At 56.2% G+C, this 26,417-nt stretch overlaps 1 protein-coding gene across 1 annotated transcript in view; it reads right to left on the bottom strand.

The window, feature by feature from the left end:
- Positions 1-1,762: 1,762 nt before the first annotated feature.
- Positions 1,763-26,417, bottom strand: part of LOC122701306 — a 28,227-nt gene continuing 3,572 nt past the window's right edge. Inside the window, exons 5-16 of the mRNA XM_043914112.1 lie at positions 18,320-18,376; positions 17,938-17,964; positions 17,704-17,763; positions 5,547-5,585; positions 5,367-5,420; positions 4,513-4,539; positions 4,279-4,335; positions 3,944-3,982; positions 3,746-3,802; positions 3,357-3,383; positions 3,122-3,181; positions 1,763-2,425 (exon numbers count right to left, since the gene is read on the bottom strand). Coding sequence (XP_043770047.1) covers positions 2,258-2,425; positions 3,122-3,181; positions 3,357-3,383; positions 3,746-3,802; positions 3,944-3,982; positions 4,279-4,335; positions 4,513-4,539; positions 5,367-5,420; positions 5,547-5,585; positions 17,704-17,763; positions 17,938-17,964; positions 18,320-18,376 — 672 coding nt within the window. The 3' untranslated portion in view covers positions 1,763-2,257. The remainder of the gene's footprint in view (positions 2,426-3,121; positions 3,182-3,356; positions 3,384-3,745; positions 3,803-3,943; positions 3,983-4,278; positions 4,336-4,512; positions 4,540-5,366; positions 5,421-5,546; positions 5,586-17,703; positions 17,764-17,937; positions 17,965-18,319; positions 18,377-26,417) is intronic.

The following is a 26,417-nucleotide window of genomic DNA, read 5'->3' as shown; positions in this document are numbered from 1 at the left end:
CAGGAGACCTGGGTTTGATCTCCTGGAGGAGAACGTGGCAACCCACTCCATTATTCTTGCCTGGAGAATCTCCATGGACAGAGGGGCTTGGTGGGCTACAGTCCATGGGGTCGCAAAGAGTCAGACATGACTTGAGTGACTAAACACAGAACAGCACAACCACCCATAATCTTTAAAGAGCAAAGCTGCTCTCTCTAAGTTTCCTCACCTTCTTCCTGCCTATCAGGCCCACTTGGTTGGCCTCTTCCTCTGGTGCACAGATTTCAAATCACATGACTTCTGGTAAATTACTGCCCCTCCATCAACCTGACAAGTTCCTTAGCAAATACTTGTGGAAAGGAAGTGAACTCATCAACCAGAGCTCAAGTGGCTGAAGGAGAACCAGTCCCGAATCTGGGGAAAGTGGAGGTGATTCCTGGGCACAGCTGGGAGGGAGAGCTCTGAGCCTGGAGGGGGGGGTGCAGCCCTTTGGGGTTGGGAGGAAGACTGGGCTAAAGAGAAACCCTGAAAGCTGCTCTGTGTGTACCTCCCTGAGGCAGGAAGTCAGGGCTGGGGAGGTGGGGTAGTGTCCTGGGGGAGGGGGATGTGAGCCAGGCTGGCCCTCAGGCCTTGCTCCTGGGCCCCCCAGTCTCTGCCTTGAGGCCCAGGTGAGGGAGACCACAGGCCCAGAGGCCCACTCCCACCCTCCTACCCTGCTTTCCCTCCTGGCCCAGGTTTGGGCGCCCTCCCTTCCCCTCCCCGGCTCCTGGGGCTCTGATCTTGGAAAAAGACCAAAGAGCTACCGAGGCCCCAGCTGGGGTACTGAAGGCCAGGAGAGAGAGGTCAGGAGAAGACAAGAGGGGTCAAAGCCCCTCCCCTGAGCTCCCTGAGCTGTAGGAGTGTGATGGTCCAGTCCTCCCCACCAGTCAGTCCAGGACCAGCGTTCCTGTTGTAGACACGCGTTCCGGGAAACAAACTCACTCAGAAGGACGATGCAGATAGTGGAGTGCAGCTTATTACACCGGCGGGCCCAAGGCAGAGTCTCCTCTTAGCCAAGGACCCCAACCAGTTTTTGTGAAAACCTTATATACCCTAAATGTACGTGCTCAAACCCACCTCCCCAAATTCTCTGAAACTAGTCTGAACAAAGGAAAAGAAAGATACAGTCAAAGTTAACCTGTGATTCGTATGCCTTAAACCCATAAGCCTTAAGCCCAGGCAGTTAACAGTGGACAATTATCAATAGGCCTGTGGTCACACCCCAATAAGCATAATAGAATTTACGATTCTATTTGGTTACACAGATAATTAGGGTATTCTTTTAGGTGACTGGAGAGTCTAGGTATGAGTCCTGGGCTGTTCCATGGGGGAGGGGGGGTCTGGCTTTCCAGTTGGTATGTTGATTCCATAGATAGTGGGCACAGCTCAGTCTGGCCCAAGACGGAGTCCTGCTTTCAAGACAGAGCCTGTTCTGTCTGTTTCCTCCTTCATTCCCAGTTACAGATCAGAGGGTCCAGTGGCTTGTGTTGTTCACCCAGTACCAGGACCCCCACCTGGGTCCATCTGAGCCACCACCTCTGCCTGTAGCTATCGGACCCCCAGCCTCCCATCCCCACAGACACTCCATTTCGGTCAACTGACTTTTATTAGGACGTCAGCACTACAGTGGCAGGCAGGTCAGACCTGGTGCAGGAGAATCCAGGCGGGGAGAGTTAGACGGGCTGGGTGGGGCCCTCCCTGAAGGGGAGGAGGTGAGGCAGCACTCCTCCCTAAAGGGGAGGAGGTGAGGCAGCCTGTGAGGATGGGTCAAGGGTGAGCAGGAGGGTAAAGGGTGCATCAGAAGATGCCCTGTGAGAAGGGAAAATCGAGGCTTCTAGATGAGAGGCCAAGCTCCCTGGGGACCCCTTGGGGCTTCTAGACCTGGATGAGGCTCTTGAAGAACTGCTCCAGAGAGGAACAAAAACCCTTTAACACTCTCCAGATGGCCTCAGCCGCTTTGTGCAAGCCTGGTAGGCAGGCAGCTGCTATCCGCTTAATCCAGTTCAGGGCTTTCCGAAACGTCTGCTGCAGTCACTGCAGGAGCTCTTTAAATCGCTCAAGTATGGAGAAGAAAATGGCAACCCACTTGGAGAAGGAAATGGCAGCCCACTCCAGTACTCTTGCCTGGAAATGTCCATGGACAGAGGAGCCTGGCGGGCTGCAGTCCATGGGGTTACATGACTGAGCGTGTGTGCACGAGGGTGGAGGGAGAGGGGTTGGCAGCAATAAACTAGTAGAACTAAAAAAAATTAAAATAATAAAATCGTTCAAGTATCCAGGCGTACCAACTCCTTGAAGTGGAGGAGTCAAAGGGCTGGTTCGGGCCTGGGGGACTGTAGGAGCCGGAGGGCTCACAGACTCTGCGACGAACCTCTTGCTGTGTTTCACAAAGCAAGGGACTGGATTCCTGCAGGGATGGGAGGCAATGGGGCAATGTCCTGACCGAGCCGAGGCCTCCCAACCTTTAGGAGACTCTGGGACCCAGAAGCCCATGAATGAAAACTGCCTGCCTTCCTGCCAACAGCTCCACAGACACAAAGACTTTTCCCAAAACCTGAGCCTGGCCTCTTGGTTCCCCTCAAATAATAAACCCTGGTGGTTTATTGTACCTGAAGGTGGACTGACCTCTGAACCCTGCTCCAGCCGCACAGCGGGGCTCTGGTCACCGAGCACTGAGTGGGGAAGCTGATGCCCCAAGGCTGCCCCTCCGGAGCTCTCAGGGACCCCCACCCCCGCTCCGGGGAGCTCTGTGCATTTGTGGCAGGACCAATGACAAGACAGACCAGTGGGGAAGGGAATCAAGAGGAGCTGAGATGTCAGCTCAAACGAACCCTGATGCTTGGTTGTACCTGCCTGTAGGTGGTTGGCCTCTGAACCCAGCACCAGGCCCACGGGGCTTATCAGGCAGGAAGCTGAGTCCAGGGCTCTGGCCCCACGTGCGCTGAGTGGGGAGGCCGATGCCAGCAAGGCTGCACCACCTGAGATTTCAGGGACCCCCTTCACCCCCCACTCCAGGGAGCTCTGTGCACACGTGCCAGCACCAAGGACAAGAGAAGCCAGAGGGGACGGGAAGGAAGGCGCTGAGACAGTGGCTCCAACTCACTGGAAGCTTCTCTTGAATGTGATCTTCAACGAATTCAAGGATGTCCCTCATGAGTGCCTCCTGGGGAGAGGAGGTGTGCGGTCTGTACTCCTGCCCCGCTGCTGAGGTCAGGGGTCCCCACTGCCGCCCCCCGTGCATCCAGGTGAGTCTGAAGGGGGCCAGGGCCCCAGACCCCATACCCTGCCTGATCAAACTCTGAGGACTACCCTTAGCAGGGGACAAGGGCCAAACTCACCTCCATCTCGGCTAGGGCTGCCTCCATCTGTTGGGAAAAAAACACTCTGTTTAAAACACCCCCGTCCTCTCTCACTTTCACCCTGGACCCCAAGTTCCAACTAGTTCTCATCTCTGCCCAGTCACCCCAATAACTAACCCTCAACCTGGGGACCATGCGTCTGGCATGCCTGCCCTGCCCTCGTTGCCCTGTGGTCCGGACACCTCCCTCAGCATCCCTGGGCCTCCGTATCCCTTCCTGTGCACTCACCTGCCACACAGGTGTGCGTTTGTCCAGTGTAAGGACTGGACGCTGAGCTGTGACCCTCATCATCACCATGACTGTGACTGTGACCCCACCCCACCTCCCTCAACCTGGGGAGGGTTCGGGGGTGGGCCACACTGACCCACCTGTGCTTTTTCTGGTTGATTTCCCATCATATCACAGAAATAATCCACACGGCGGTGCTGTGAACAGAGAGGGACTTGAGTAAAAGAAGCTCGATCCTTCTCCCTGCTGGGTCCCAAGTGGGCCAGATGTTCTTGGCTTTACCCAGCAGAACCCAGGCCTCCCGAGCCCCCAGCTATACATGGAGATGAGCTTCTTACAATTTGGGCCCTGAGAGAATCCAGGTTGCATGGGACTCCCTGTGGAGGAAACAGTGAAAGTCGGTCTTCTGACCTTGTAACCACCGAGACCTGTTTCACACACACACACACACACACTCTCACACCCAAGGAGGACCCTTGCCCTGGAGTAGGGCTCTGGTCACCGAGCACTGAGTGGGGAGGCTGATGCCCCAAGGCTGCCCCTCTGGAGCTCTCAGGGCCCCCCCCCCCCCCCCCCGCTCCGGGGAGCTCTGTGCATTTGTGGCAGGACCAATGACAAGACAGACCAGTGAGGAAGGGAATCAAGAGGAGCTGAGATTTCAGCTCAAACTCACGGAGTTGTTTTTAACTTGAGCATCCACAGCGTCAGCCACATCTGCGCTGCATGTGCTCTGGGGAAAGAGAATGTGGAGACTGCCCACGGGGCTTGCAGCTGAGGTCTGTGGGCCCCACTGGGCCTCCCACAGGTCCAGAGGAGTCAGAAGGAAGACAGACATCCAGACCCAGTACCCTGGCTGATCCCAACTGTGGGGACTCAACTTCAGGGGAAGGGCAAGACCCAAACTCACCTCCAATTCAGTAAGATCCGAGCAGACCTATTGGGAAAATATCACTCAGTTTAAAATTCCCCTGCCCTGCCCTCTCTCACTTTGAGTCTCAATCCCAAGCCCGAGTCTGTGCTCACTGGTGTCCCCTCTTCCCCTGGTGGCTGGGGACCAGGCATCTGACACTGCTGTTCTGTCGTTCTGCCCTGTGACTTGCACACCTCCCCAGCAGCCCTGGGCCTCCGTATCCCCCACCTGTGCGGTCACTGGATACACAGGTGAATTTTGTGCAGTGTAAGGACTGGGCTCTGAGCTATCACCTTCATCATCACCATCATCATGAAATTGTTAGGGGAGGCACAGTGACTGAAACTGCGCACCCTGGCCAGGCACCACCATAACCATCTGCATGAGTAACTTTAGGACAGGAGGTCCTAGTGAGGAACAGGCAACTAACAAGCCACCAGTAACTGGAAGAGTTGGGGAAAGGTCAAAAGGAGACGCGACGTGTCTGACCACCTCCCAGGATCCTTCTCACTGGCATCCATCTTGGCTGAGCAAGGCATGCACCACCAGGAAGGACCCCGAGTCAGACTGACTGGCCAAAGACAACCCAGAAACTAATCCCATCACCATAAAGCCCAAGACTGCGAGCCAGCAGACAGAGCAGTCCTCCTGGCTTCCCTTACCCTCCTGCTCTCCGCCTGGGCGCCCTTTCTCAATAAACTCTCTTGCTTTGTCAGCATGCCATCTCCACAGATAATTATTTCCAAGTGTTAGACAAGAGCCCACTCTCAGGCACTGGAAAAGTTCTTCCTTCCTGCAACAAAGCCACCCCATTCCACTTACACTGGAGACGGGGGAGTTCACTGACCCACCTCATCTTTAGATTTCCATACAAGGGTTTCACAGAAGTTGTCAACAAGTTGGTGCTGTGAAGAGAGACAGAGTTGGGACGAAGAGGCCTGGTCCTTTCCCTCCTGGGGCCCAGGTGGGTCAGGACACCCTCAGGTTCAGCTACCGATCCTCCCAACCATCCATGGGGATGAACTGCTTACCATTCTGCCTTGCAGGATATCGATGGGATCTTCGAAGTCCTGTGGAGATGACAGCGACAATGAGGCTGATGAGACCTCACCAACCATTGCGGATCTGTTACACACTCACACAAGGAGGACGATTGCCCTGGAGTGGCAGGTCCAGGTTCCCAGATGCCAACCTGGTTCCCAGATGCCCAGCCCTCCGTGGTCCCGCTGAAAGCTGACCAGGGAGGAACTGGTGCTGTCTTCTCCTGTCTCAGGCGCTGACGGTGACAGTGGCCCTTGGGTGTCTTCCTGACCACTGACCCTGCAGACCCGTGGACCCTAGCCCCTTCCCCTTCAGACACTTGACTCCATCTCAGAGGTGGGAGGTGCCCCACCGAATCCTCCCGAGACTCCACATAACCGCGGGAATCTGGCGTGTCCCCGCTGCCCTCCTGGCCCTGGGGGGTCAGTGTGGCTCACAGCACGTGCAGGGCTCCCATCTGCACACCCTGTGTCCGGGGGCCCATCCTGTCAGCCCCGCATCACACACGACTGGGCAAGGAGACACCTCGCGGGTCCTGGGAACACTCTGCTGCCCTCATCGTCCTCTCACTGGGCCTGAGCGCTCAGCCTGGGTCACCCCTGATGATTTCCCAGATTCCGGTGTTCCATGGCCCAGAGCCCCTGAGCATCTGGTCACCCTCAGAACTCAGGTGGGGGAGTGGGACAGAGGGCGGAGGGCTCCCCAAAGGGAAAGAATAGACTCAGCTCAGCGTGGCTTCAGCTCCTGATCCAGGCCCTGAGAGCAATGCCTTCAGTTTCCAGAAAAACACCACACGCCTCTACCCCCGGGTTTCCAGGCTGTAGAAAGGGTCCCCAGGGACGACTGATTCCTCTGACCCGGACACCCTCCATGTGCAGCTCCCTCACCAGAATGTCGACTCTAATTCCTAAAGTGACTCCTCTGTCCCTTGACTCTGGTTCCTCAGTCCTCTCAGCCCAGAACGGCCCCCTGGGACCTCCACAGAGCTGCTGCCATACCTGTCCTCTAGCAGGAATGCCGCCCCAGAGCCAGGACCTGCTGCGTGAGGAACGGGATCTAGGACGGGGGGAGTGTGGGGGAGAATGGGTACATGTGTATGTATGGCTGAGTCCCTTCGCTGACCACCTGAGACTATCACAGCTGTGTTAATCATCTCTATTCCCACACAAAATTAAAAGTTAAAATAGAGAGAGCGAGAGAGAACGAGACAGAGAGAGAGAAATCTTTGTGCACAAACCCTTTTAGAAATGGAGAGACAATAAATAGTTGAAGTCCAGCTGAGAACTTTCCAAAAGAAATAAAGGAGAGGGCTCAGAGCAACAGGCGTCTATATGGTCTGTGTCAGTAACTGTTTGGAATGTCGGGTTAGAGACAGCAGAGCACCCCCCTCCGCCCCGGATCGCTGTGAGCGACAACGCAGCCGCACGCCCAGGAACCGGCACACGGCGCTGACCCAGATGCTCTCTTCCAGATTCGGAACCTCCAGACAGGCGGAGACCGAGGGTCTCTGGAATATATGGCATAGTCCTTGCTGCACTTCCAGAAGGAAGGGACTGGACTCCTGCTGGGATTCCTGCAGGGATGGGGGGCTGTTCAGGGACCCACCCCGGGAGAGGCAGACTCTGATCCTGCCCTGACCGAGGCCTCCCAGCCCTTGCGAGACGCTGGGACTCAGAAACACACAAAAGGAAACTGCCTGCCTTCTGGCCAACAGCTCCACAGACACAAGGACTTCTCCCAGAGACTGGGCCTGGCCCCTCAATTCCCCGCAAAGAACAAACCCTGATGCTTGGTTGTACCTGCCTGTAGGTGGTTGGCCTCGGAACCCAGCACCAGGCCCACGGGGCTCATCAGGCAGGAAGCTGAGTCCAGGCTCTGACCCCCGTGTGCTGAGTGGGGAGGCCGATGCCAGCAAGGCTGCACCACCTGAGATTTCAGGGACCCCCTTCACCCCCCACTCCAGGGAGCTCTGTGCACACGTGCCAGCACCAAGGACAAGAGAGGCCAGAGGGAACAGGAAGGAAGGCGCTGAGACAGTGGCTCCAACTCACTGGAAGCTTCTCTTGAATGTGATCTCCCAGGTATTCCACGACGTCCTCGCTGAGTGCCTCCTGGGGAGAGGAGGTGTGCAGTCTGCACTCCCACCCCGCTGCTGAGGTCAGGGGTCCCCACTGCCGCCCCCCGTGCATCCAGGTGAGTCTGAAGGGGGCCAGGGCCCCAGACCCCATACCCTGCCTGATCCAGCTCTGAGGACTACCCTTAGCAGGGGACAAGGGCCAAACTCACCTCCATCTCTCCTTGGGCTGCCTCCACCTGTTGAGATAAAAGCACTCTGTTTAAAACACCCCCACCCTGTCTCACTTACACCCTGAACCCCAAGCCCCAGCTAGTTCTCATCTCTGCCCAGTCACGCCAATAACTAACCCTCAACCCGGGGACCATGCGTCTGGCATTCCTGCCCTGCCGTTGTTGCCCTGTGGTCTGGACACCTCCCTCAGCATCCCCGGGCCTCCGTATCCCTTCCTGTGCACTCACCTGCCACACAGGTGTGCGTTTGTCCAGTGAAAGGACTGGACGCTGAGCTGTGACCCTCATCATCACCGTGACTGTGACCCCACCCCACCTCCCTCAACCTGGGGAGGGTTCGGGGGTGGGCCATACTGACCCACCTGTGCTTCTTCTCGTGGATTTCCTATATTATTACGGAAATAATCCACACACCTGTGCTGTGAACAGAGAGGGACTTGAGTAAAAGAAGCTCGATCCTTCTCCCTGCTGGGTCCCAAGTGGGTGAGATGTTCTTGACTTTACCCAGCAGAACCCAGGCCTCCCAAGCCTCCAGCTATACGTGGAGATGAGCTTCTTACCATTCGGACCCTGAGTAAAGCCAGGTGACTTAGGACTCGCTGTGGAGGAAACAGTGAAACTTAGGCTTCTGACCTTGAAACCACCGAACCTGTTTTACACGCACACACACTCACCCCAGGATGCCCCTTGCCCTGGAGTAGGGAGGTCAGCATGGTGCCCAGATGCCCAGCCCTACGTGGCCCCGCTGAGAGCTGACCAGGGAGGAACTGGCGCTGTCCTGTCCTGTCTGAGGCACTGACGGTGACAGCGGCCAGTCTTCCCGACCTCTGACCCTGCAGACCCCTGGCCCCAGCCCCTTCCCCTCCAGACTCCAGACACTTGATGCGTCATGGAGCTGCCCCACTGACCCCTTGTGAGACTCCACATAACGGCGGGAATCTGGCGTGTCCCTGCTGCCCTCCTGGCCCTGGGGGGGTCAGTGCGACTCAGAGCACGTGCAGGGCTCCCGTCTGCACACCCTGTGTCCGGGGGGCCCATCCTGTCAGGCCCGCATCACACGTGACTGGGCAGGGAAACACCTTGCGGGTCCTGGGAACACTCTGCTGCCCGCATCGTCCTCCCACAGGGCCTGAGCGCTCAGCCTGGGTCACCACTGATGACCACTCCCAGATCCTGGTGTTCCATGGCCCAAAGCCCCTGAGCATCTGGTCACCTTCAGAATTGAGATGAGGGATTGGTACAGAGGGCGGAGGGCTCCCCAAAGGGAACGAATATACTCTGAGCTCAGCGTGCCTTCAGCTACTGATCCGGGCCCTGAGAGAAATGCTTTCAGTTTCCAGGAACACGTGGTCAGGCCCCGCAACTCGGGGGTTTTCAGGCTGTAGAAGGGATCTGGATGGGGTTGGGGGATCTTCCCTTGTGGTCCAGGGGCCAAGCCTCCCAGTACTCAGTGTAGGGGGTTCGGTTGGAACCCTGGCCAGGGAACTAGACCCCACATGCTGCAACTAAGATCCCTGAGACAAAAGAAATTCAATAAACATGAACACGCTTTAGAAGGAGCCCCAAGGATGGCTCATTCCTCTGACACCGCAGATGCTCCATGTCTGACTCCCCCAGGAGCATGACGACTCTAATTCCTACATGCAACCTGGTCCATCGTTCCTTCCTCGGTCCCAACAGAGGCCCCCACACTGAGCTGCCCCCCAAACCGACCTCCCAGCAGGAGCCCCAGCCCCACAGCCAGGACCTGCTTCAGAAGGAAAGGGCTCAGAGCAACAGGAAACCAAAGCATGTTTGCCAACGATTATCCAGAATTTCAGGATGGTGACAGCAGAGTGTTCGACCAGGGTCATTGTGAGACTGGGCGCTTTGATGGCACAGGTCCCATGTGTGGACCCTGTGCTTCCCCAGTGGGAAGGAAATGGCAACCCGCTCCAGCATCTCTGCCTGGAGAATCCCATGGACCGGGGATCCTGGTGGGCTACAGTCCCTGGTTCGCAAAGAGTCTGAGTGACTCACACTTTTACTTTCCCCAGGGGCCACCCCAGCACCCAGGGAGGGTGGTACAGATCTGCTGTTCGCAGAGCAGTCAGCAGGGCTGGGGCTGAGCTGCTGGGAGCAGGGACAGACTGCAAATGAGACCCCAGGCCCACTCTCCCCTCATCCCTCGTAGTCACTCACCCTAGCCAAGCTCATGGTGGCTTAGGGTCCTCCCTCTGGGACCTGGTGGAGAAAGAGTGGGAGGAAAAGTGCATCAGGAAGCGGGCTCGCCCACCACCCTGGACGGCCCTCCGCCTGCAGGTCTCCCCCACCCCCCCCACCCGACTCCCCAGAGCCCCTCACCTGAGATCCTGCACCCAGAGCTCTGGCTGAGCACTGCCCTGCTGCCCCTGAGACCAGCAACTTAAGAACTGGCCAGGGAGGGGCGGAGAGGGTGAATCCCTGCTGGGAAAGAGGTTGTGTGTGTTTGAAACAGAAACTGAGACAGAAATAGAAGCAGATACGGGGGCGGGGGAGACAGAAGGAGGGGAAGACATGGAGCCAGAGGTCTGAGGGGCTGGGGCGGGGAGGGCGTGTCCCTTACACTCTGGGTCCTGGGTCAGGGCCCCCCTCCCTGAGCTGGATCAGGATCCCTGAGCACAGTTTGGGGCGCGTCCCCCCACCATCAGCCCGAGCGAAGGGAGGGATGGGGGGCAAGTCCAGACTTGGGACCATAGTTTGAGGAAGCTTCAGGAGGAGCCGACCAGGGCCGTGGATCAGACTGCACCCCACTCCACATCCAGAGAAGCTTCTGTAGCCACCCTGCCCTCAGGAAGTCACAGGACCTGCAGGGAGCCTGAGCTGGAGACTCTCCGCGGGGCCCCGGCACCCAGGGCAGGGGCCGGGCCTGTGTGCCTGACACACAGGATGTGTCCCCTCTGAAGGCGCTGAAGCGAGCCTTGCTGACCGTCTGGGCCCCGCTCACCAGGGTCTCCTGAGCCCTGCTCGGGCCCCCAGTCCTCAGGCACCATGGCAGGGGTCTCCCTGGCCCTGGCCATCCCCACAGGGCCTGACTCTCACAGCCTGGCCCACCTCCCCTGAGACCACAGCCCCTCACAGCCCAACACAGCCATGGCCTTGCCTCTGTCTTAGAGACCCAGGGCGGCCGCAACAAAGAGCCACAGACCCGGGTGTCAGCCACACACGTTTATTCTCACGGTGGAGCCTAGAAATTGAAATCAAGGCGTCAGCAGGTAGTGGTTGCTCTGAGAGCCCTGAGGGAAGCATGTGTTCCAGGCTTCTCTCCTAGGCGTGCAGACGGCTGTCTCCAGGTCTACATGGCACCCTCCCTAGACAAGTATCTGTCTCCTAATTCCCCATATTCATCAGGTCACCAGTCATAACGGATTAGGGCCCACCCTAACCACCTCATGGTAACTTGATTCCCTGTAAAGACCTCCTCCAGATGCTGGTGGTTAGGACTTCACTGTGAATTTAGGACAACACGATTCAGTGTCTCATATTCTTGAAGAGGAACCGGCCTCCTGATGGGCCACCTGTGTGCACCCCATGGGGACAAACCTACGAATCCCACCTCTCAGGAAAAGTCTCTCTTGGGTCCACCAGACCCCAGCCGGCATCCCCTGCCCCTTAGGAGCCCGTTCAGTTGTCTGAACCTCCCTTCCCACACCCCGGAGGTCCAGATCCTTCCCTGAGCCAGCTCAGAACTCCAGGGTAGGAGGGAGACCACAGAGCCGCTCTTGCTCAGCTGCAGGCTTCCCTGGTGGCTCAGAGGGTAGAGATTCCACCTGCAATGAGGGAGACCTGCATTCGATCCCTGGGTCAGGAACATCCCCCTGGAGAAAGAAACCCACTCCAGGATCTTGGCCCGGAGAATCCCACGGACTGCATCCTCCATGGAGAGGGTCACAGAGTCAGACAGGGCTGAGTGGTTTTCACTTGCTTCAGCTGCACACCTCATTTCCAGGTCTTACCTCCGGTGATCCGGCTCCCTGAGAGGTGACACCGGGCACCTCCACATCTGTCTCAGGAAGGCCACCTCCTGAAAGGCCTTTCGTGTCTCACTGTGGGCTGAACCCTTTTCTTTATGGAGTTTTGGTGAGATATAATTCACATGTCATACAATTCACCCAGGAAAGTGCCTAATTCAATGCACAGTACTACTCAAGCATCACCACCGTCAATTTCAGAACACTTTTATCATCTCAAGAAACCATCCTGCACCCCTAAGCCAGCATCCTCCAGGGCCCACCACCAGGCAATCCCTAAGTCTGTTTTTAACTTTCTGAGCTACCACTAGACGATTTCCCGAGGCTTTCCTGGTAGCTGAGTGGTAGAGTCCGCCTGCAATGCGAGAGATCCAGGTTCAATCCGTGAGTCAGGGAAGATCCCCGGGAGGAGGACATGGCAACCCACTCCAATATTCTTGCCTGGAAAACCCCATGGACAGGGGAGCCTGGAGGGCTCTAGTCTATGGGGCCATGGAGACAGCATTGAGCGTGCTGTCACACACAAGGGTAGTAAATGTTTTCTGGCTCCATGCCCTTACCACATGTAACATTTGCAATTTTTTGTCCCCACTCTGTGGGTTGTCTTTTTACTTTTCTGGTGTTGCCCTTTGAAATACAGAAGTTTTAAGTCTTTATATTTTAATAATTTGTATCATTTATTTCCGATTCTTTTAACAACATAATTCAATGCGATGTGGCATTTTTGTGAAGCAGGCTTCATGAAGTCTGAGAGGCTGGAGAAGTGTCCACTGTTGCAGTGAAAGGAGCCTCAGATGTCACATGGGACATCCCTGTCTGGGCCCCTCCAACCAACTTTTGGTTGCTCTCCCAGCTCAATCTCAGCCGCCCTGTCCCCCATCAATGATGGATTCCAGCCTCTTCTGTAAAACAGTGATTCGAGTCTGTCCCATTCCTGCCACCAAACATCAGCCTGGCTCCATCACTGCTCCAAGAAAGGCTTTTCTCTCCTGTTATTTTTATTGTCCTGCGTCAGGGCTGACAAGCTTTGTGAATACAAGTTGCCTCTTCCTCATACTTAGAAAGGGTCCTGACAGAGGCCCAGAGGGCTTCTGGTGCCTTTGAATTCTCAGGTCCCTGGCTGGTTGAAGACACCTGGCTGTCATCCTCCTTCTGCTCTGGTTGTGACCACGCTGGGCTCCATGCCCCCTGGGTCAGCTCTGGGCAGCACTGTGGGCCTGCTGAGCCTGGGTGACACATTAAGAAATGGTGGGTATGTGACTCCACCCATGGGGGTTGAACCTCTCTCACCCAGGCCATGAGCTGGGCTCTGTAAACACAGGAAGAGGTTACAGAACTTGGCAGAGACACAGAAAAGCCACAAGACAGAGATGCAGCTGCTGGCCCGGCTCCCTTGCCCAGGAGGACCACGCCCCACTCCCACCACCGCAGGTTGTTCAAATGCAGATTCCTGTCCCCAGACCCTAGTGTAGATTCAGAGTGAGGACATGAAATCTGCACTTTAAAGTTTCCACGGTCATTCTCTCTCTCTGTTTTTTCTTCTTTTTGGCAAGATCAAGCGAGTTGAGGGATCTTAGCTCTGAGACTAGAAATTTCACTCAGGCCATGACAGTGAAAGCGCCTGATTCTAACTAGTAGACCACCAGGCAACGCCCTTCGTGGGTCATCCTATGTGGGTATTCCAGTAGCAGATTTGCAGAGGCACTGGTTTTTAGATCCTGAATTCTGTGATGAGTCTGGGGTGCGGGATGGTCAATGAGGTGGCTCCATGCACTCATCATCCAGGAACATTGAGGAAGCAGTGACCCCAGACAGAGAGGGGACCAGTCCACTGTCGTCCCACCTGCATGAGCTGATGGCAGCCAAGCAGTTCCCGAGTGGGCGGCAGGGGCTCAGGTGTCGAGGGGGGAAGAAGTGTTTCAGGTGCAGGAGGGCGTCCCCCTGAGACTGGGCAGTTCTGGATCCAGTGTGCTGACTGGAGAGAAGGTGCACGAGGCCGACTGTGGAGCATCATCTACGTGTGACCAGTGATGCCGCCCAGGACGTGGGGCCGGGCGATCAGGGGTGGTCTCAGGGCTGATGTCGGGTCCCCAGCAATGTGGGGTGCTTGGGATTTCACAGACGCAGAACAGAAAGACAAACATCACAGAGGGCCTTGAGAGTCAGGCTGGGGTTCAGCGTCCCGGCATGGGCAGTGGGGCCCGTCTCTAAAGACCCAAACAGCTTGGCACGGCTGTTGACAGGAGGGGCCTGGGCTGCCTGGCGCACAGCCGGGGCCTTCAGGAGGGAATGAAGGCCGTCTGGGCGCTGAGCCCTCTGGCCCCTCGATCCTAAGCGAACTGGCTGGTGTCTCCTGCCCTGGCCGGCCCCACAGGGCTTGTCGCTCACAGCCTGGCCAGCCTCCTTGCTGAGGCAACAGCCTCGCACAGCCCAGCACCTCCATGGCCTTCTCGTATGTCTTCCAGGCCCAGGACCACCATAACAAAGAACCCCAGACCCGTGTATCAACAACACACATTTCTTCTCTCACAGTGCAGCCTAGAAGTGGAAGTCAAGGTGTCAGCAGGTATGGTTCCCCTGAGAGCCCTGAGGGAAGCCTGTCTTCCAGGCCTCTCCTAGGCTGGTAGATCGCCATCTCCACGTCGACACAGCGTCCTCTCCAGACATGTGTCTCCTAATCCCCCATTTTCATAAGGTCAGCAGTCACAATGGATTAGGGCCCACCCTGAGGACCTCGTTTACCTTGATTCCTTGTAAAGGCCACCTCTAGATGACGTGGCATTCAGAGGACTTCAGCATAGGAATTTGGGGGGCAGCTGGATTTGGAAAGTAGAGGTGTTTCTCGGGCACAGCTGGAAGGGAAAGCTCTGAGCCTGGGGCTGGGAGCTTTAGTCGTTTACGTGTTGGAACACAGGGCTATGGGAGTCCCCACATGTCACAGGTTTAGGTTTAAGACTCCTGCAGAACTCCTGGGAAGAACGTTTCTGGGAGAAAGGATAGGTCAGTTACGAGACTGCGGAACTGGGAGAACCCCCAGCATGGATGGCATGGTGGTCAGAGGTCTGACTGCTAAAGAAGGAGATGCAGGAGACCTGGGTTCAATCCCTGGGCTCGGAAGATCCCTTGGAGAAGGAAATGACACGCCACTCCAGTATCCTTGCCTGGGAAATCCCAGGGACAGAGGGACCTGGTGGGCACAGTCCACGGGGCTGCAGGGGCGAACACGACTGAGCCACACACACAGCATATCAAGACGTTATCGCTTCCTGAGCCCCACCCATGTGCCAGGCCTGTGGTGGGGCATTGAGGGGGCCTGGCCTGAAATAGAGGGGCAGGGCTGCCCCGGAAGAGAAAGGAGGGCATCCCAGGCCAAAGGAGCAGCCTGTGCAGAGACCCCAGGGTGGGGGGGAAGGGGGGAGGAGCTTGGCCGGCAGCCAAGGACTATTTTGCAGGCCCGGGGATGCAGAGCAGCGTCCTACTGTTTAGACGGGGTCTCACAGGTCAGTGAGTGTCAGTTACTCAGCTGTGTCCTACCTTGGGCCACCCCATGGACTGTAGCCTGCCAGCCACTTTTTGCCTCTTCCTGAATTCTCTCTGAGCTGAGACATAAAGGACCAGAGTTCCTCGGGTCCCATGAAACACCACCTAGCGCTTTCAAATGGATATCCTATGCTAAATGGAGTACAAAACCTCTTCTTTACAGCAAATAACCCACTGAAAACTGCTGTCTCTAATTTGCATGTGCTAGTTAAAAGGTCAAAGAAGTGAGGTGACTGACATTTACGTAAGTAATATTTCTTTGTTTCAGAATTCTCCATAGGAAGAAAGAAACTTGTGCCCAGAATCCTGGGAAATTACACCCATTGCATTAAAATCACTCCCTCCTGCACCATGGAGGACTGTTTCCTCCATATTATTATTGGATTTTGTTCTGTTACCTCCCCAGTTTATATTGTACATGCACATATCAAATATCATTGGTCAAAAACTGAAACATTTCTTTGAGAGGGGAAAGGTTTAGAAAATGTATTTCATGTAAATTGCATTGAAATGAGAAATGATTTAATCTAAAAACAACAACAAAAAACAAACTCATCTTGATGTTGAAATGGGGAAGAAATTTAATGCCAACCAAAAAACCTTACTACTTATATCAACTGAGTAACATCTCCATCGTGAGAAGTAGTATATCAGATGTAAGGTCATTATGGAAAAGAAAACATGGAAATAGGCAAGTGGAGGTTGAGCACAGGCTCCCTGGAGGATGCAGGGGAAAGTCTGAGAGACTTGCATACTGATGGGGAGGTGAGGCAAGGACAGGGCCAGGAAGTCAAGGCTGCTCAGGGCCTGGCAGGGGGCGGCTCCTTGCAGCGGGGAACTCAGGCCAGAGGGAGGCGGTCCAGCCTCAGGCCTGTCAGAGGGACCCCCTGGATGTGAAGGGGGAAGGGTGTGGCCGGAATGGGGCTCTGCCACAAGGAAGGCCAGACAGACTGCTGTCCTCCTCAGACAGGAAGGGGCAGGCCCAGGAGACAGGGACAGCCTTCCTCCTGGTCTCCTGCCTGCTGGGGCCTGAGCTGACAGCAAGCTGGGTCCCTTAGGATGCTGAGGGCACCAAGATACTAACATCAGGGTCAGGGTCCACCATGCCTCCTCCTGCTGGACCCACAGCCAGCCCTCAGGGGTGCCCCTCACTGAGAATCAGCTCACCGCCCCACCTGACAGGTCTGGAGCGACAGGCAGAGACACTGAGGGAGGCTGACCCACGGAAGCCACCGTGGTCCTTGGGGCCTCCTTCCTTCCAAGCCTCTCCCACAGCCCCGGGTCAGCAGAGCAACCCCTTCCCTGACAGCAGGTCAGACCGGGAGAAGGAAAACCTGGCCTGATGCTGTGGTGTCCTCCCTGCAGGACAGGCGGTGAGGGCAGTTAAAGGACGGGTCAGGGTCAAGGGTGAGCAGGAGGGTAAAGGTCTCTTCAGAAGATGGTTTCCAGGAAGGGGAACGTGCAAGGCCTTCTGGATGAGGTGGGGCTCCTCCAGAACGACCTGGGGCTCCTAGACCTGGATGAGGTTTCCGAAGAGCTGCCCCACAGAGAAGCTGAAACCACTCAGCAATCCCCAGACGGCCTCCACCGCACTGCAGATGGCCTCTAGGATGGCCTCCGCCGGCTCCCGCAGCCAGGTCAGCACATCCCAACACCGCTGCTTCAGACTCTGCAGAAAGCCCAGGAACCGCCGCAGGGCTCTGGCCCAGATGCTCTCTTCCGGATTCTGGACCTCCAGAGAGGCAGAGACCGAGGGTCTCTGGATTCTGCGGCGTACTTTTTGCAGTACTTCCAGAAGCAAGGCACTGGACTCCTGCTGGGATTCCTGCAGGGAGTGGGGGCTGTTCAGGGACCCGCCCGGGGCAAGGCAGACTCTGGTGCTGACCTGACCGAGGCCTCCCAGTCCTTGGGAGACGCTGGGATTCAGAAACCCACGAAAGGAAACTGCGTGCCTTCCTGCGAACAGCTCCGCAGACACAAGGACTTCTCCCAGAGACTGGGCCTGGCCCCTCCGTTCCCTTCGAGAACAAACCCTGATGCTTGGTTGTACCTGCCTGTAGGTGGTTGGCCTCTGAACCCAGCACCAGGCCCACGGGGCTCATCAGGCAGGAAGCTGAGTCCAGGGATCTGGCCCCCGTGCGCTGAGTGGGGAGGCCGATACCAGCAAGGCCCTCTCAATGCCCCACCTGAGATTTCAGGGACCCCCTTCACCCCCCACTCCAGGGAGCTCTGTGCACACGTGCCAGCACCAAGGACAAGAGAGGCCAGAGGGGAGGGGAAGGAAGGCGCTGAGACAGTGGCTCCAACTCACTGGAAGGTTCTCTTGAATGTGATCTTCCAGGTATTCCACGATGTCCTCGCTGAGTGCCTCCTGGGGAGAGGAGGTGTGCAGTCTGTACTCCCGCCTCGCTGCTGAGGTCAGGGGTCCCCACTGCCGCCCTCCGTGCATCCAGGTGAGTCTGAAGGGAGCCAGGGCCCCAGACGCCATACCCTGGCTGATCCAGCTCTGAGGACTACCCTTAGCAGGGGTCAAGGTCCAACTCACCTCCATCTCTCCTTGGGCTTCCTCCACCTGTTGAGAAAAAAGCACTCTGTTTAAAACACCCCCACCCTGTCTCACTTTCACCTGAACCCCAAGCCCCAGCTAGTTTTCATCTCTGCCCAGTCACCCCAATAACTAACCCTCAACACGGGGACCATGCGTCTGGCATCCCTGCCCTGCTCTGGTTGCCCTGTGGTCCGGACACCTCCCTCAGCATCCCTGGGCCTCCGTATCCCTTCCTGTGCACTCACCTGCCATACAGGTGTGCGTTTGTCCAGTGAAAGGACTGGACGCTGAGCTGTGACCCTCATCATCACCGTAACTGTGACCCCACCCCACCTCCCTCAACCTGGGGAGGGTTCGGGGGTGGGCCATACTGACCCACCTGTGTTTCTTCTGGTTTCTTTTCCAGCAAATCACAGAACTGATTCACATGTTTGAGCTGTGAACACAGAGGGATTTGAGTAAAAGAAGCTCGGTTCTTCTCCGTGCTGGATCCCAAGTGGGCAAGAACATTGTCGGCTTCACCCAGAAGAACCCAGGCTTCCCGAGCCCCCAGCTATAAATGGAGATGAGCTTCTTACCATTTGTTTCCTGAGAGAAGCCACGTCATGTGGGACTCCCTGTGGAGGAAACAGTGAAACTCAGGCTTCTGCCCTTGTAACCACTGAGACCTGTTTTACACGCACACACACTCACCCAAGGATGCCCCTTGCCCTGGAGTAGGCGGGTCAGCATGGTGCCCAGATGCCCAGCCCTCCGTGGCCCCGCTGAGAGCTGACCAGGGAGGAACTGGCACTGTCCTGTCCTGTCTGAGCCGCTGACGGTGACAGCGGCCAGTCTTCCTGACCTCTGACCCTGCAGACCCCCGGCCCCAGCCCCTTCCCCTCCAGACACTTGATGCGTCACGGAGGTGCCCCACTGACCCCTCAAGAGACTCCACATAACCCGGGAGTCTGGCGTGTCCCCGCTGCCCTCCTGGCCCTGGGGGTCAGTGCGGCTCAGAGCACGTGCAGGGCTCCCGTCTGCACACCCTGTGTCCGGGGGCCCATCCTGTCAGCCCCGCATCACACGTGACTCGGTAGTGAAACACCTTGCGGGTCCGGGGGACACCCAGCTGCCAGCATCGTCCTCTCACTGGGCCTGAGCACTCAGCCTGGGTCACCCCTGATGACCAATCCCAGATCCTGGTGTTCCATGGCCCAGAGCCCCTGAGCATCTGGTCACCCTCAGAATTGAGACAGGGGATTGGTACAGAGGGCAGAGGGCACCCCAAAGGGAACCAATAGACTCTGAGCTCAGTGTGGCTTCAGCTCCTGATCCGGGCCCTGAGAGAAATGCTTTCAGTGTCCAGGAACATGTGGTCAGGCCCCGCCACACGGGGGTTTCCAGGCTATCCTAAGGATCGGGGTGGGGTTGGGGTGTATTCCCTTGTGGTCCAGTGGCCAAGGCTCCCAGCACTCAGTGTAGGGGGGTTCGTTCCAACCCTGGCCAGGGAACTAGACCCCACACCCTGCAACTAAGATTCCTGAGACAAAAGAAATTCAATAAATATGAATAAGCATTAGAAAGAGGCTGAGGATGGCTGAAAACTCTGACACCGCATACGCTCCATGTCTAACTGCCCCATGGGCATGACGACTCTAATTCCTACACTCACCCTGGTCCATTGCTCCTTCCTCGGTCCCAACAGAGGCCCCCACACTGAGCTGCCCCCCAAACCGACCTCCCAGCAGGAGCCCCAGCCCCACAGCCAGGACGGGCTACAGAAGGAAGTGGCTCAGAACAACAGGAAACTAGCGTGTTTGCCACCAATTATCCAGATATTCAGGATGGTGACAGCAGAGCATTCGACCAGGGACATTGTGAGACTGGGTGCTTTGATGGCACAGGTCGCATGTTCTGACCCTCTTCTTCCCCAGTGGGAAGGAAGTGGCAACCCGCTCCAGCATCTCTGCCTGAATCCCACGGACTGGGGAGCCTGGTGGGCTATAGTCCCCGGGTTCGCAAAGAGTCTGAGTGACTTACACTTTCACTTTCCCCAGGGGCCACCCCAGCACCCAGGGAGCCTAGGACACATCTGCTGTTCGCAGAGCAGTCAGCAGGGCTGGGGCTGAGCTGCTGGGAGCAGGGACAGACTGCAAATGAGACCCCAGGCCCACTCTCCCCTCATCCCTCGTAGTCACTCACCTTAGCGAAGCACATGGTGGCTTAGGGTCCTCCCTCTGGGACCTGGTGGAGGAAGAGTGGAGGAACAGTGCTTCAGAGAAGCAGGCTCGCCCACCGCCCTGGACTGTCCTCCACCTGCAGGTCTCCCGCACCCCCACGCCCCACTCCCCAGAGCCCCTCACCTGAGATCCTGCACCCAGAGCTCTGGCTGAGCACTGCCCGCTGTTCCTGAGAGCCAGCGACTTAAAAACTGGCCAGGGAGGGGCGGAGAGGGTGAATCCCTGCTAGGGAGGAGCCAGGGTCAGCTGTGTCTGTTTGAGACAGAAAGTGAGACAGAAACTGAAGCAGAAACGGGGGCGGGGGAGACAGAAGGAGGGGAAGACATGGAGCCAGAGGTCTGAGGGGCCACGGCGGGGAGGGCGTGTCCCTTACACTCGGAGTCCCAGGTCAGGGCCCTCCTCCCTGAGCTGTTTTGGGAGCCCTGAGCCCAATTTGGGCCGCATCCCCCCACCATCAGCTTGAGTGCAGGGAGGGACGGGGCAGTGTCCAGAATTGGGACCATAGTTTGAGGAAGCTTCAGGGGGAGCCGACCAGGGCCCTGGATCAGACTGCACCCCACTCCACATCCAGAGAAGCTTCTGTAGCCGCCCTGCCCTCAGGAAGTCACAGGACCTGCAGGGAGCCTGAGCTGGAGACTCTCCGCGGGGCCCCGGCACCCAGGGCAGGGGCCGGGCCTGTGTGCCTGACACACAGGATGTGTCCCCTCTGAAGGCGCTGAAGCGAGCCTTGCTGACCGTCTGGGCCCCGCTCACCAGGGTCTCCTGAGCCCTGCTCGGGCCCCCAGTCCTCAGGCACCATGGCAGGGGTCTCCCTGGCCCTGGCCATCCCCACAGGGCCTGACTCTCACAGCCTGGCCCACCTCCCCTGAGACCACAGCCCCTCACAGCCCAACACAGCCATGGCCTTGCCTCTGTCTTAGAGACCCAGGGCCGCCATAACAAAGAGCCACAGACCCGGTCTCAGCCACACACATTTATTCTCACAGTGGAGCCTAGAAATTGAAATCAAGGCGTCAGCAACTAGTGGTTGCTCTGAGAGCCCTGAGGGAAGCATGTGTCCCAGGCTTCTCTCCTAGGCGTGCAGACGGCTGTCTCCAGGTCTACATGGCACCCTCCCTAGACAAGTATCTGTCTCCTAATTCCCCATTTTCATCAGGTCACCAGTCATAATGGATTAGGGCCCACCCTAACCACCTCATGCTAACCTGATTCCCTGTAAAGACCACCTCCAGATGCTGGTGGTTAGGACTTCATTGTGTGAATTTAGGACAACACGATTCAGTGTCTCATATTCTTGAAGAGGAACCGCCCTCCTGATGGGCCACCTGTGTGCACCCCATGGGGACAAACCTACGAATCCCACTCCTCAGGGAAAGTCTCTCTTGGGTCCACCAGACCCCAGCCGGCATCCCCTGCCCCTTAGGAGCCCGTTCAGTTGTCTGAACCTCCCTTCCCACACCCAGGAGGTCCAGATCCTTCCCTGAGCCAGCTCAGAACTCCAGGGTAGGAGGGAGACCACAGAGCCGCTCTTGCTCAGCTGCAGGCTTCCCTGGTGGCTCAGAGGGTAGAGGATCCACCTACAATGAGGGAGATCTGGGTTCGATCCCTGGGTCGGGAATATCCCCCTGGAGAAAGAAACCCACTCCAGGATCTTGGCCCGGAGAATCCCACGGACTGCATCGTCCATGGAGAGGGTCACAGAGTCAGACACGGCGGAGTGGTTTTCACTTGCTTCAGCTGCACACCTCATTTCCAGGTCTTACCTCCGGTGATCCGGCTCCCTGAGAGGTGACACCGGGCACCTCCACATCTGTCTCAGGAAGGCCACCTCCTGAAAGGCCTTTCGTGTCTCACTGTGGGCTGAACCCTTTTCTTTATGGAGTTTTGGTGAGATATAATTCACATGTCATACAATTCACCCAGGAAAGTGCCTAATTCAATGCACAGTACTACTCAAGCATCACCACCGAAAATTTCAGAACACTTTTATCATCTCAAGAAACCATCCTGCACCCCTAAGCCAGCATCCTCCAGGGCCCACCACCAGGCAATCCCTAAGTCTGTTTTTAACTTTCTGAGTTACCACTAGACGATTTCCCGAGGCTTTCCCGGTAGCTCAGCGGTAGAGTCCGCCTGCAATGCAAGAGATCCAGGTTCAATCCATGAGTCAGGAAAGATCCCCGGGAGGAGGACATGGCAACCCACTCCAATATTCTTGCCTGGAAAACCCCATGGACAGGGGAGCCTGGAGGGCTCTAGTCTATGGGGCCATGGAGACAGCATTGAGCGTGCACGCACACACACAAGGGTAGTAAATGTTTTCTGGCTCCATGCCCTTACCACATGAATCATTTGCAATTTTTTTGCCCCCATTCTGTGGGTTGTCTTTTTTTTTCTGGTGCTGCCCTTTGAAATACAAAGTTTTATGTCTATATATTTTAATAATTTGTATCATTTATTTCCGATTCTTTTAATAACATATCAATGCGATGTGGCATTTTTGTGAAGCAGGCTTCATGAAGTCTGAGAGGCTGGAGAAGTGTCCACTGTTGCAGTGAGAGGAACCTCAAATGTCACATGGGACATCCCTCTCTGGGCCCCTCCAACCAACTTTTGGTTGCTCCCCCAGCTCATTCTCAACCACCCTGTCCCCCATCAATGATGGATTCCAGCCTCTTCTGTAAAGTAGTGATTCGGGTCTGTCCCATTCCTGCCACCAAACTTCAGTCTCTGGCTCCATCACTGCTCCAAGAAAGGCTTTTCTCTCCTGTTATTTTTATTGTCCTGCTTCAGGGCTGACAAGCTTTGTGAATACAGGTTTCCTCCTCCTCATACTTAGAAAGGGTCCTGACAGAGGCCCAGAGGGCTTCTGGTGCCTTTGAATTCCCAGGTCCCTGGCTGGTTGAAGACACCTGGCTGTCATCCTCCTTCTGGACTGGTTGTGACCACGCTGGGCTCCATGCCCCCTGGGTCAGCTCTGGGCAGCACTGTGGGCCCGCTGAGCCTGGGTGACACATTAAGAAATGGTGGGTATGTGACTCCACCCATGGGGGTTGAACCTCTCTCACCCAGGCCATGAGCTGGGCTCTGTAAACACAGGAAGAGGTTACAGAACTTGGCAGAGACACAGAAAAGCCACAAGACAGATGCATCTGCTGGCCCGGCTCCCTTGCACAGGAGGACCACTCCCCACTCCCACCACCCCAGGTTGTTCAAATGCAGATTCCTGTCCCCAGACCCTAGTGTAGATTCAGAGTGAGGACATGGAATCTGCACTTTAAAGTTTCCACGGTCATTCTCTCTCTCTCTTTTTGCTTTTTTTTGGCAAGATCAGGCGACTTGAGGGATCTTATCTCTGAGACTAGAAATTTCACTCAGGCCATGAAAGTGAAAGCACCTGATTCTAACTAGTGGACCACCAGGCAACACCCTTCATGGGTCATCCTATGTGGGTATTCCATTAGCAGATTTGCAGAGGCACTGGTTTTTAGATGCTGAATTCTGTGATGAGCCTGGGGTCGGGAATGGTCAATGAGGTGGCTCACGTTCCACGCACACATCACCCAGGAACATTGAGGAAGCAGTGACCCCGGACAGAGAAGGGACCAGTCCCCTGTCGTCCCACCCGCATGAGCTGATGGGAGCCAAGCAGTTCCCGAGTGGGCGGCAGGGGCTCAGGTGTGGATGGGGGGGAGAGGTGTTTCAGGTGCAGGAGGGCGTCCCCCTGAGACTGGGCAGTTCTGGTTCCAGTGTGCTGAACGGAGAGAAGGTGCACGAGGCCGACTGTGGAGCATCATCTACGTGTGACCAGTGATACCACCCAGGACGTGGGGCCGGGCGATCAGGGGTGGTCTCAGGGCTGATGTGGGGTCCCCAGCAATGTGGGGTGCTTGGGATTTCACAGACGCAGAACAGGGAGACAAACATCACAGAGGGCCTGGAGAGTCAGGCTGGGGTTCAGCGTCCCGGCATGGGCAGTGGGGCCCGTCTCTAAAGACCCAAACAGCTTGGCACGGCTGTTGACAGGAGGGGCCTGGGCTGCCTGGCGCACAGCCGGGGCCTTCAGGAGGGAATGAAGGCCGTCTGGGCGCTGAGCCCTCTGGCCCCTCGATCCTAAGCGAACTGGCTGGTGTCTCCTGCCCTGGCCGGCCCCACAGGGCTTGTCGCTCACAGCCTGGCCAGCCTCCTTGCTGAGGCAACAGCCTCGCACAGCCCAGCACCTCCATGGCCTTCTCGTACGTCTTCCAGGCCCAGGGCCACCATAACAAAGAACCCCAGACCCGTGTATCAACAACAGACATTTCTTCTCTCACAGTGCAGCCTAGAAGTGGAAGTCAAGGTGTCAGCAGGTATGGTTCCCCTGAGAGCCCTGAGGGAAGCCTGTCTTCCAGGTCTCTGCTAGGCTGGTAGATCGCCATCTCCACGTCAACACGGCATCCTCTCCAGACATGTATGTGTCTCCTAATCCCCCATTTTCATAAGGTCAGCAGTCACAATGGATTAGGGCCCACCCTGAGGACCTCGTTTACCTTGATTCCTTGTAAAGACCACCTCTAGATGACATCCTCCATTCAGAGGACTTCAGGATAGGAATTTGGGGGGCAGCTGGATTTGGAAAGTAGAGGTGTTTCTCGGGCACAGCTGGAAGGGAAAGCTCTGAGCCTGGGGCTGGGAGCTTTAGTCATCTACGTGTTGGAACACAGAGCTACGGGAGTCCCCACATGTCACAGGTTTAAGTTTACGACTCCTGCAAAACTCCTGGGAAGAGCGTTTCTGGGAGAAAGGATAGGTCAGTTACAAGACTGCGTAACTGGGAGAATCCCCAGCATGGATGGCACTGGTGGCCAAGGGTCTGACTGCTAATGAAGGAGATGCAGGAGACCTGGGTTCAATCCCTGGGCTCGGAAGATCCCTTGGAGAAGGAAATGACACGCCACTCCAGTATCCTTGCCTAGGAAATCCCAGGGACAGAGGGACCTGGTGGGCACAGTCCATGGGGCTGCAGGGGCGAACACATTTGAGCCACAGCACACAGCATATCAAGGCGTTATCGCTTCCTGAGCCCCACCCATGTGCCAGGCAGTGTGGTGGGGCATTGAGGGGCCCTGGCTTGAAATAGAGGGGCAGGGCTGCCCTGGACTGTAGCCTGCCAGCCTCCTTTTGCCTCTCCGTGAATTCTTTCTGAGCTGAGACATAAAGGACCAGAGTTCCTCGGGTCCCATGAAACACCACCTAGCAGTTTCAAATGGATATCCTATGCTAAATGGAGTACAAAACCTCTTCTTTACAGCAAATAACCACTGAAAACTGCTGTCTCTAATTTGCATGTGCTAGTTAAAAGGTCAAAGAAGTGAGATGACTGACATTTACATAAGTAATATTTCTTTGTTTCAGAATTTTCCATAGGAAGAAAGAAACTTGTGCCCAGAATCTTGGGAAATTACACCCATTGAATTAAAATCACTTCCTCCTGCACCATGGAGGACTGTTTCCTCCATATTTTTCTTGGATTATGTTCTGTTATCTCCCGAGTTTATATTGTACATGCACATATCAAATATCATTGGTCAAACCCTGAAACATTTCTTTGAGAGGGGAAATGTTTAGAAAGTGTATTTCATGTAACTTGCATTGAAATGAGAAATGATTTAATCTAAAAACAACAACAAAAACAAACTCATGTTGATGTTGAAATGGGGAAGAAATTTAATGTCAAACCAAAAAACCTTACTACTTATATCAACTGAGTAACATCTCCAGCGAGAGAAGTAGTATATCAGATGTAAGGTCATTATGGAAAAGAAAACATGGAAATAGGCAAGTGGAGGTTGAGCACAGGCTCACTGGAGGATGCAGGGGAAAGTCTGAGAGACTCGCATACTGATGGGGAGGTGAGGCAAGGACAGGGCCAGGAAGTCAAGGCTGCTCAGGGCCTGGCAGGGGCGGCTCCTTGCAGTGGGGATCTCAGGCCAGAGGGAGGCGGTCCAGCCTCAGGCCTGTCAGAGGGACCCCCTGGATGTGAAGGGGGAAGGGTGTGGCCGGAATGGGGCTCTGTCACAAGGAACACCCAGACAGGCTGCTGTCCTCCTCAGACAGGAAGGGGCAGGCCCAGGAGACAGGGACAGCCTTCCTCCTGGTCTCCTGCCTGCTGGGGCGGGAGCTGACAGCAAGCTGCATCCCTTAAAATGCTGAGGGCACCAAAATACTAACGTCAGGGTCAAGGTCCACCACTGCCTCCTCCTGCTGGACCCACAG

Source organism: Cervus elaphus, chromosome 10 (assembly GCF_910594005.1).
Source record: "Cervus elaphus chromosome 10, mCerEla1.1, whole genome shotgun sequence".
NCBI lineage: Eukaryota > Metazoa > Chordata > Mammalia > Artiodactyla > Cervidae > Cervus > Cervus elaphus.
The sequence above is the reverse complement of the archived record's forward strand: the minus strand, read 5'-3'. Positions and strand labels throughout refer to the sequence as shown.